We start from the raw sequence: 10,957 nt of genomic DNA, 5'->3' as shown, positions 1-10,957 counted from the left end.
TGTGCATTAACATTACTTGAACAAGTAAACTAAGAACTACTTGTAAAAAAAATGATATTAGTAATTATATAGAAGAAAAAAAAATCTTTTTCAAAAATGGAAAATCTTCTCTCACTTAAATTTCCCAAATAACCCTACAGAAAAGTATGGAAAAGTGCAAATTTGATCACGTGGTTCAGGCGTCTCGTAAATTAAAATTTTTTTTGCCAAATGTAAGATACCAAGTAAGGGCAATAAGCCATCAGTCATAGGAGACGTTTTAGCAGACTTTCTCTTTGTATCCAATTCCGGGGTGGCACGGCATCTTTCCTTGGGTGCCTATATATACTTGGCAAGATTGATTGGATTTCTCAGTTCAGTACAGAAAACTAACAGAACGAATTATAAAGAAGAACTAGAAACAGAGCAGACCCATTAAAAATCTTGTCCAAATTTTGTCCAATGGAGAGTTGTGATGCCTATGGAATCAGTAGTTTTCGTGGAAATAGCATTTCAGATTGGAGAAATAGTGTAGTTGATGATGTCTTCTCAAAATCTTCTCTAGAAGAAGATGATGAAGAAGCTCTGAAATGGGCTGCTCTTGAGAGATTACCCACTTATAATCGTCTGAGGAAAGGTGTGTTATTGGGTGGTACAGAAGGTAAGATCAAAGAAATTGATGTTAAGAGTCTTGGTTTAGCAGAGAGGAAAATTTTGTTAGACAGACTTATTAAAGTTGCAGAGAAGGATAATGAGATTTTCTTGTTGAAGCTCAAAGAACGCCTAGATCGGTAAGAATTTTCCATTCCAAAAAACAATGGAAGTATGGATTTCATATTTCTCTGTTTGTTAAAATTTTCATCTCTGTTACTCAGAGTTGGAATTGATCTTCCCACGATTGAAGTCCGGTTCGAGCATGTAAATGTAGATGCAGAAGCTTACGTGGGAAGTAGAGCTTTGCCTACAATACTGAATTTCTTTGCTAATATGTTTGAGGTAGTTCAGCAATTAACTCATCATTTGCAGAATTCCTCTTTCGGTAGGAACTGCTTATCAAGTTATTTTTTTCTGGTTTTGAAGGGGTTCATGAATTCTCTTCATATTCTTCCGAGTAGAAAGAAGCCACTCTCAATCCTTCATGATGTTAGTGGAATAATCAAGCCTGGAAGGTGAGAACATTGAGAAGAGAAGCCCTAGAGATTGAATTGATTACAGTAGTTTAGCTGGTTTTGGTTTCATTCAACTAACCCAGTTCTTCTACTGATATGACTTCTGCAGAATGACGTTGCTTTTAGGCCCTCCAAGCTCTGGAAAGACCACGTTCCTGTTGTCTTTAGCAGGAATGCTTGATAGAGATTTACAAGTAAGAAAAATAAACATATTTGGTATTCCTTTTGAAGTTTTAATTGTTCTTCTGCAGCTCTTGTGTAAATCAAATTTATGATCTGAGACAAAAACCTGTTCTCTTCAATCTCCTCAGTTCTCTGGGAAGAGTAACTTATAATGGGCATGGAATGGATGAATTTGTTCCACAAAGATCTGCAGCTTATATAAGTCAACAAGATCTACATATAGGGGAAATGACTGTGAGAGAAACCTTGGCTTTTTCTGCAAGATGTCAAGGGGTAGGAGCCCAATATGGTAAGTCGAAGATTTATCTTTTCTGAGATGATTAGCTTCAAGATAAGACTTAGAGACCAATGAGTGGTACTGAATTTAATGAATTAATACTGGATGCTGAAACCTGCAGAGATGTTGGCAGAGTTGCTGAGAAGAGAAAAGGAGGCAAACATTAAGCCAGATGCTGACCTTGATATTTACATGAAGGTGAATTGTTTTAGGATGAATTTGTGTCCATTCTATAAAGAGGTTTAAGAAAACGAAAATGGTTCATTACTGAAATGTTTCCCGATAATTGAAATTCTTCTCAATCTTGAGATTCATTAGCTTGGTTTCATCTCATCTATGAATTTTCTGTTCAAAACTTCTGTGGTACCATCCCTCCTTAGCCATCCCCCATTCACATCTGGGGAAAAGTTCTAAGTCAATCTTTTCAGTAAAACAGTGGTCTAAGAAGAAGAGATCAATTTCTTGAACTTCACAACCTAATACTATTTTGTGCACTGACATATTTTGGTGGACACCCGATGGGTCGATCAGTTTACCTAATCAAAATTCTATGAATATGTACCCTATGTTTTCTAATGCCGTTCTGGTGATTGGTTGAGAGATCTCTATTGTAATCCTCTTTTTAGATGGTGAAAATTCTTCTTCTTTGCCAGTGGACGTAGCACACCGCACTGGTGTGTGAACCACGCTAAATCTCTATGTTCCTTTTGATTTATTCCTGCTTATATTCGTGATTATTTGGTATTTGTTCTTACAAATATATCGGTACCTACATTTGCAGGCAGCAGCACTAGATGGACAGGAGGTCAGTGTGGTCACTGATTATGTTCTAAAGGTATCAACTATTCAACTAATACCTGAATATAGAGGATTCAATTATACAGAGAAAGATAGACTGACAATTTTCCATAATCAAAATACTCCAAACTTGTAGATCTTGGGGCTTGAGGTTTGTGCTGATACCTTGGTGGGAGATCAAATGCTGAGAGGGATCTCTGGGGGACAGAAAAAGCGTGTCACAACAGGTTAGCATAACTTGTGTTTCTAGTGGTCAATATGTTCTTGTTCTTCCTTTATACTTGGATTCATCTGATATTCTTGACGAACATGATACAGGGGAGATGTTGGTTGGACCAGCAAGAGCACTCTTCATGGATGAGATATCAACCGGATTGGACACTTCAACAACCTTCCAGATTGTGAATTCAATGAGGCAATTCATTCACATTCTAAATGGGACTGCTTTAATCTCACTCCTCCAGCCAGCTCCAGAGGTTTACAATCTATTTGATGACATTATTCTATTGTCAGATGGGCAGATTGTTTATCAGGGTCCTCGTGAAGACGTGCTTGAGTTCTTTAAGTGCATGGGATTTAAATGTCCTGAAAGAAAGGGAGTTGCTGACTTCTTGCAAGAAGTAAGCCTTCAAAACCATTACCTTTGTCCTCTTGTTCCTTCACCATCTCTAGTTTCATGCTGAAAAAATGTAACTTTACTTCCATGGATTTCATAGGTGACATCGAGGAAAGATCAAAAGCAGTACTGGACAGATAATAGCAAACCATACAGATTCATCCCTGTCAAAGAATTTTCTGAGGCTTTCCAGTCATTCCATGAGGGCCAGAAGCTAGGGAAAGAACTTGCCACCCCATTTTATAGTAACAAGAGCCACCCTGCTGCCTTAGTTACCAAAAAATATGGTGTCACCAAGAAGGAACTCTTAAAAGCCTGCATATCAAGAGAAATATTACTGATGAAGAGAAACTCTTTTGTCTACATTTTCAAGATGGCACAGGTGGGGTTATTGGTCCTGTCAAAAATTTGGATTAGAAATTTTCTGATCATGTTAACTTTAAATGTTTTGCATTTTAATTTCAGATCACTTTTACGGCATTTGTCGCAATGACTGTCTTCTTGCGTACTGAGATGAAGCGAGATTCAGTAACTGATGGTGGGATCTTTGTGGGTGCTTTGTTCTATGCTCTCAACTTTCTTATGTTTAATGGTATGACAGAGGTTGCAATGACTGTGATGAGGCTTCCTGTCTTTTACAAGCAAAGAGACAACTTTTTCTATCCTTCTTGGGCATACCTGTTGCCCTCATGGATAGTAAAAATCCCACTCACAATAGTTGAAGTTGCCATTTGGGTGTTCATTACTTACTATGTTATTGGCTTTGATCCCAGCATTGCAAGGTAAAGACAGAAGGAAAGAGGTTACAATGTCCCTAGCAAAAGTCTATTTTATAATTTGTGTCTGTCATCAGAGAAGTAACTGAGAGAATGTTCACTGCAGGTTTCTCAAACAGTACTTCCTACTTGTATGCATTAAACAGATGGCTTCTGGATTATTCAGATTGGTCGGATTAGTTGGGAGGAACATGGTTGTTGCGAATACATTGGGGTCCTTCACATTTGTCATACTCATGGCTCTTGGTGGATTTGTCTTGTCAAGAGGTATGGTTTAGATTTATTTGAGAGGTTTCTTTTGATGATTTTTTAAATGCAGGAGTTATGCTTTGCTTTGGTCAGATCTTCTTCTGGCTTCAACTTTATAAGAACCTCCTTCCTTTGTCACAGACAATATAAAAATATGGTGGAAATGGGCCTATTGGATCTCACCATTGATGTATGGGCAAAATGCACTAGTTGTGAATGAGTTCCTTGGGAGTAGTTGGAAACATGTAAGGTTCCCTTGCTTTTCTCTCCAAACCAATATTTGGAAAAAATAGTTTTAATTAAGCTCTAAATGGCATTTGAATTGTTATAGGTTCAATACAATTCTACACAGACATTAGGAGTGGAAGTCCTAAAAGCTCGAGGATTTTTCACTGAAGCTTACTGGTATTGGATTGGAGTAGGGGCATTGGTTGGTTTTACTTTCCTATTCAATGGCCTTTCAATTTTCGCGCTGTCTTATCTAAATCGTGAGTATACTTTATATTAGACCCAAAAAGATAAAAAGAAAAATCGACTTTGAAAACTGAATCATATTGTTCTAATAATTGAAAATTTTTATTACAGCATTTGGGAAGCATCAGGCAGTTATATCTGAGGAGTGCTTGAATGATAAGCATGCTAACAAAACTGGAGAATCCATCAAGCTATCATCCAAGGAAAAGAGCACTGTAGGTTGGTTTCAATCCAGACACATATTTTTATCTATGCACTTTCTATTTTACCTTAAGAGAGTCAGTTGAATTAATGAAAAAAATGCGTAAATGCAGAATGTGGAAATGGAATTGAACTAAGCATGTCGTTTGACACTTCATCTGGTAGAATAGCAGAAAATGATGCCAATAGGAGCAGGATGAAAGGAATGATTCTTCCATTTGAACCACATTCCCTCACCTTTGATGAAATTAGATACTCCATAGACATGCCTCAGGTATTTAAACATTGAAAGAACTAGTAGTATTGTACATCAGAATCCAGATCTTGATTGCAATGATAATTATGAAGCAAACTGAAAATGCAGGAAATGAAAGCACAAGGTTTTAAAGATGACCAGCTTGAGCTTCTCAAGGGAGTCAGTGGAGCTTTTAGGCCAGGAGTTCTCACAGCTCTAATGGGTGTCAGTGGTGCTGGTAAGACAACTTTGATGGATGTTTTATCTGGAAGGAAGACTGGAGGTTATATCAAGGGAGAGATCAAAATATCTGGTTATCCGAAGAAACAGGAAACATTTGCTCGTATATCAGGGTACTGTGAACAGAATGATATCCACTCTCCAAATGTTACAGTCTATGAGGCCTTGCTCTATTCTGCTTGGCTTCGGTTACCCAGTGAAGTTAATTCTGCCACTAGAAAGGTGCAAAAGAATGATATTTTAATCCTTTTGTTGAGCTTGTATGTTTATTTTGCATTCTAATTATTAACTTGTTAATGAAATACAATTGTAGATGTTCATTGAGGAGGTCATGGAGCTTGTAGAACTGACTACATCGAGGGATGCACTGGTAGGGCTGCCAGGTGTAGATGGTCTCTCAACAGAGCAGCGCAAGAGACTAACTATTGCAGTCGAACTCATTGCCAACCCTTCAATTGTATTCATGGATGAGCCAACCTCTGGCCTAGATGCAAGGGCAGCAGCTATAGTGATGAGAACAGTAAGAAACATTGTGGACACTGGACGAACAATTGTGTGCACCATCCATCAGCCAAGTATTGACATATTTGATGCTTTTGATGAGGTAAGAAATATTAGAGATTGATGGACTAGTAATCATTTAAGGATTTTTACGAAATACTTAAGACCTTTAACTCTATGCAACAGTTATTACTACTAAAACAAGGAGGAGAAGAGATATATGTTGGCCCATTGGGGAAGCACTCCTGTCATTTGATCAAGTACTTTGAGGTGAGAAAGACAATGACAATAACAAATAAGTAATAGAAACTTTACTTTTATACATTCCAACCTTGGAATTATTAGTAATAAATGTAATTAATGTGTGTTTCATCTAGGAAATTGAAGGAGTCAATAAAATAGAAGATGGTTATAATCCAGCAACATGGATGCTGGAAGTGACAGCAGCAGCCCAAGAGGAAGCTTTGGGAGTCAACTTTAGTGATATATACAAGAAATCAGAACTATATAGGTAGGTTCACCTAATAGAATTCCTCTTTATTGTAAGTATTGTCATCTAATCTTGTGCTTTTGACATTTAATGGTTTATGATCATTCAGGAGGAACATAGCAACGATTGCGGAACTAAGAGAACCTATCCTTGGTTCGAAAGACCTTAGTTTCCCTACTCAGTATTCCCGGTCTTTCCTAACTCAATGTGTAGCTTGCCTTTGGAAGCAACATTGGTCATACTGGCGGAACCCACAATATAATGCTATTAGGCTCTTCTTCACAACCATCATAGCTCTGGTTCTAGGGTCATTGTTTTGGAACCTTGGATCTAGAAGGTAACTTATCCTACAGTCAACTACCAAAGTTTTTACTCTTTTCTTCTTTTTATGTCTGATACTAAACTGCCGATTTGGGTTTTATAAAACCAAAGCCAAAGCGAACAGGATATCTTCAATGCAGCAGGTTCTATGCATGTTGCCATTGTTTTCCTTGGGATATCAAATTCTGCCTCTGTACAGCCCGTTGTAGCTGTTGAACGAGCAGTTTTTTATAGAGAGAGAGCAGCTGGAATGTATTCAGCATTGCCATATGCCTTTTCACAAGTAATCCCTTCTTATTAATAAGATCAACATCACAGCATTTAATACACAAATTGCTGTTTCATTGTCTATATATTTACACCGAACCATTTTCTTTTGGTGCAGATAATCATTGAGCTTCCATATGTATTCATACAGAGTGTACTATATGGTGTTATAGTGTATTCAATGATTGGATTTCACTGGATAGCTGCAAAGTTCTTTTGGTATCTATTCTTCATGTACTTCACGTTCTTATACTTCACCTTCTACGGTATGATGGCAGTGGCCATGACACCCAACCAACACATTGCTTCAATAGTATCGGCAGGATTCTATTCATTATGGAATCTTTTCTCAGGATTTGTAATTCCAAGAACGGTATGTTCATATAATTCTTTCCTGTTTAGAAGCCACAAGTAATACTCTTAAACTTGGTACTTATTTATCTGTTCTCTATACAGAGGATCCCTGTGTGGTGGAGGTGGTACTACTGGCTCAGCCCTGTTTCTTGGACATTATATGGATTGTTAGTGTCACAGTTTGGAGATATACAGGAAAGGCTTGATTCAGGCATCACAGTTGAAAGTTTTGTGAGGAGCTATTATGGATATGAACATGAGCTTTTAGGAGTGGTTGCTGCAGTGATTGTTGGGTTCCCTTTGCTATTTGCACTCATCTTTGCTTTTTCTATCAAGAAATTTAACTTCCAGAGAAGATAAGAAGCCTCTGCATTGTAAAGAGACAAAATCATATGATTAGAATCCTATGGAGCTATTACACAACCGATCTCAAGGCTCCAAAACTTTGGCTTCAAAATTTTGATTGTTGTTTCAGTTATACTGTATGGGAAAAAAAAAAAATAAGTGGAGGAGGAATACAAGGTTTCCTTTATAATTGTAGTGTACAGAACTTTATATTGATAACAATGAATTGAAATTTTCAACTTTTTCTTTGAAAAAAAGTACACTTTTTTTTGGGTCAACAAAAAAAGTACACTATTTATTGCATTGCGAATTGAGAAATGAACTCAACAAGACAATTTGGACTTCAACAAAGTGAGAGCTCATCACTCTGATGAGACTAGAGGTGCAAGGTTGGCCTTGATGTCCCTAATCCGCCTTCTCTGCCCTGAGCCCTTATAGGGGCCAAGCTCAAGATTTTGGTTCTAAGAGTGGGTTAAGGCCAAAATATTCTAGCTTTAAATCAAAGCTAGGGGGCTTGGGATTCCTATTTGTCCTACTTAGCCTGGCCGACCCATCCCTAATTTTTTGCCTTAGCCTTGACCCTAATTTTGGCACTGATTATAGTCCTAATTTTGGCCCTGATCTTGGCCTTGATTCTAACCTTGATTTGGCCCTAACTCTAACCTTGATTTTGTCCCCAATCTTGGCCCTAACTTTAACAATGGATTTTAGTCTATTATTGACATTCATTATAACCTTGATACAAGCCTTGATTTCAACCCCAAGTCATTTTGATCCAATGAGCCTGCTTAGTTTTATATTTTTTTTTCATTTCTTTTTGTTATAAATATTATTGATTGTGGATTTCCATCACCATAAAGAGATCATACCAAAAGATATTTCCAAATGAAGATCTCAGCCACCTTAGCGTGCAATCTTGGAGCTTTATATTCTCATCTTAATTGAAAATCACAACAATGCATCATTTCATATCAAGATCATCATACTGTGTGCAAGAATCATATATTGTATTTCCTTGTAAACTTTGATATTTTTATATCAGAGAAGATGTTACCTTTACTATAAATATGTAATACACATTACTCAATAGAAGAGTTGAAGTCATCTTGTCCAAATTTTCTTTCTTGTCTTGAATATATTTTTCCATTTTATAAAACATTATCAGCACGACTACGCTTAAAGTGTTGCGTTTTGAGAAGAAATACGACAAACTATGTATCATTATGTTTTCTATTCCAAGGTGAAAATGATGATCGACATTCCCGCGCGTTTCTGTAAGCAATAAAGTTTGTCTTGTCCATTTTGTAATATAAGTGCATCATGATTAAGGTATGTGATTTATTGAATCTAAGAGCCAAACAAATTATAAAATATTAGGTTGCCTTAACAATTGTGGTTTGTCATTAACCAATCTCAACATGATGGTTTTATTTATTGTATATAGTGGTTGCTAGTTTTGCATCACAAATATTTATTGGATGCATCTGGAGTTGTAAAATTTGAAACTGTAAATGAGTATAATTCTGCAGATGCACATGAAGTTACAAGATTTGAAACCATAAATGAGTACAGTTCTGCAGTTTTTAAAATTTGTTTTTGTTGTTCCATTGGCCTAAAATGAAGGTGTTGTCATTGTTGGCAACTTAAGTGGACTTTGATATGGTACAGCAACACACAAAAAGGTTCCGAGAGAAAGAATCCAATTCAAATAAAGAAAACTCAAGAATCCCGTTTTAGAGGGTCTCTGTCCAGTTTTGATCCAAGAGAAATAATCCAATTCAAATAAAGAAAACTCAAGAATCCCGTTTTAGAGGGTCTCTGTCCAGTTTTGATCAACCTCTTCATCGGATGGTCATCCAGTGTCCAATTGAGCCGATTTTTGGAGGAGAGCTTCACGACTTCTTGATCTTCAAATCCAACGGTGGGATTGTTCATTGGAGATCTCTAAGTTAGTCCGATTTGTACGTCAAAACACTCCTTGTTTAAGTCAGATAGGAACTCTGAGTTTGATTCAAACTCTGAGTTAAATTAATCTATAAAAGGAGAGCAAACTCCAGCAGAATAAAAAGGACGTTTTGAGGAGCTTGGGAAGAGCGTGGAGGTCGAACCAGAAGACGTTGGTTGGCTTTGAAGATCTGAAGCTTGGGAATAATTGCTGTTGAAGGAAGTCTTTTGTTTTGCAAAACAAGAAAGAAAGTGAAAGAGAAGGAAGAAGAAGCAGCAGAAGAAAAGAAGGGAACATGGTTGTATGGTTTTTTTAAAGAGAGAAAACTGAAAAAGATTGAAAAAAGAAAAAAAAATGAGTTGGAGAAAAAGAGAAACAAGTATTGTTACCATGCATCTTATACAAGTTGAGGTAACTCGTATTCACAAGTTATTGTCTATTATTTTCTAGGTTATGTTTAATGATAAAGAACCTGGATCATGAATGTAATTTGGGGAACTTGAATTATTGGTTTACATTGTGACCTAGCAAGTTGGAGTTTGTCTAGGGGGTTGGGGTTGGTGACATTATCTGAATTGCATTTTAGACTATAGCAGGGATTGGTGTTCCTGGACTGTTGTAGCAGTCAAAATATCTAGGAGTGTATTGAGTAATATACGAAACCCTAGGTAGGTTATTACTCCGTGGATGTAGGCAATTTGGCCGAACCACGTAAACTCTGGTGCATTGCGTTTTTTGTTTATTTTTCTTTGTTGCACATATTGGAGTGCCTTGATTGTAGAGTGGTGATACACTGTCTGATAGACCCAGCCACATAGTGGTGTGTGGTGGACGTGTCCTTGTGCAGTTGATAGCTACGAGAATGTTCTAATTAATATTGTTTCGAGATTAAAGAAGCTTCACATTGAAGTGAATTTTTGAAGACACTGATTCACCCCCCCTCTTAGTGTCAATCTAGGAATAACAATTGGTATCAGAGCCAGGTTCCCGTGAAGAGAAGTGTAACCACTTCGGGATTTGATCAGAGAGTTTGTTAGAATGGCCACAAGTGAAGGCAGCTCCAAAGACTTTGGGAAAGTTCCTATTTTTGATGGTACAGGATATGTTTTTTGGAAAAGAAGAATGCGAGATATACATTGGATCTCCAGGGTATGATGTATGGCAGTCTGTGATTAATGGCTATGAGGAACTAGTAGCTCCGCTTATAGACAATGAGGCAAAAAGGGCTTATGCACACAATCTCAGGGCGTTAAATGCTATCATGTCTGGGCTGAATGAAGAAGTCATGGCTAAAGTAATGGACTGTGATACAGCTAAAAAGTCTGGGACAGTTGATAAGCATCTATGAAGGGGACATCAAAGTTAAGAAAGCCAAACTGCAAATCTTCAGAGCACAATTTGAAAGTCTTAAGATGACTGAAGAAGAAGACATAGACAGCTACATGGTCAAAGTAAATGAGGTTGTAAACTCTATCAGAGGAGTTGGAGAAAAAATTGAAAATTCTGTGATATGTCAGAAGATTCTCCGATCTCTGCT

At 37.2% G+C, this 10,957-nt stretch overlaps 1 protein-coding gene across 1 annotated transcript; it reads left to right on the top strand.

Annotated features, from left to right (window-relative positions):
- Nucleotides 1–441: 441 nt before the first annotated feature.
- Nucleotides 442–7,490, top strand: LOC149018574 (pleiotropic drug resistance protein 1-like). The gene is made up of 24 exons (XM_089154387.1): nt 442–770; nt 855–975; nt 1,060–1,148; nt 1,258–1,346; nt 1,465–1,620; nt 1,730–1,806; nt 2,390–2,443; nt 2,543–2,633; nt 2,725–3,026; nt 3,123–3,404; nt 3,488–3,804; nt 3,905–4,065; nt 4,189–4,292; nt 4,379–4,535; nt 4,633–4,740; nt 4,836–4,996; nt 5,087–5,419; nt 5,511–5,801; nt 5,885–5,968; nt 6,076–6,209; nt 6,298–6,525; nt 6,621–6,792; nt 6,895–7,149; nt 7,233–7,490. The coding sequence occupies exons 1-24, from the start codon at nt 442–444 to the stop codon at nt 7,488–7,490; spliced, it is 4,353 nt and encodes a 1,450-aa protein (XP_089010513.1).
- Nucleotides 7,491–10,957: the final 3,467 nt, after the last annotated feature.

Source organism: Hakea prostrata, chromosome 4 (assembly GCF_041222555.1).
Source record: "Hakea prostrata isolate BN-2017 chromosome 4, UWA_Hpros_2, whole genome shotgun sequence".
In the NCBI taxonomy this organism is placed as follows: Eukaryota; Viridiplantae; Streptophyta; class Magnoliopsida; order Proteales; family Proteaceae; genus Hakea; species Hakea prostrata.
Note: the sequence above shows the minus strand (reverse complement) of the source record. Positions and strands in the feature narration are given on the sequence as shown.

Bases quoted from the DNA above. Each gene is read 5' to 3' on its own strand.
- LOC149018574 (XM_089154387.1), top strand. From the start codon at position 442: ATGGAGAGTTGTGATGCCTATGGAATCAGTAGTTTTCGTGGAAATAGC. The intron at 3,027-3,122 runs GTAAGCCTTCAA...TGGATTTCATAG, and splicing joins TTGCTGACTTCTTGCAAGAA to GTGACATCGAGGAAAGATCA. The intron at 4,066-4,188 runs GTATGGTTTAGA...CCTTTGTCACAG, and splicing joins TGGATTTGTCTTGTCAAGAG to ACAATATAAAAATATGGTGG.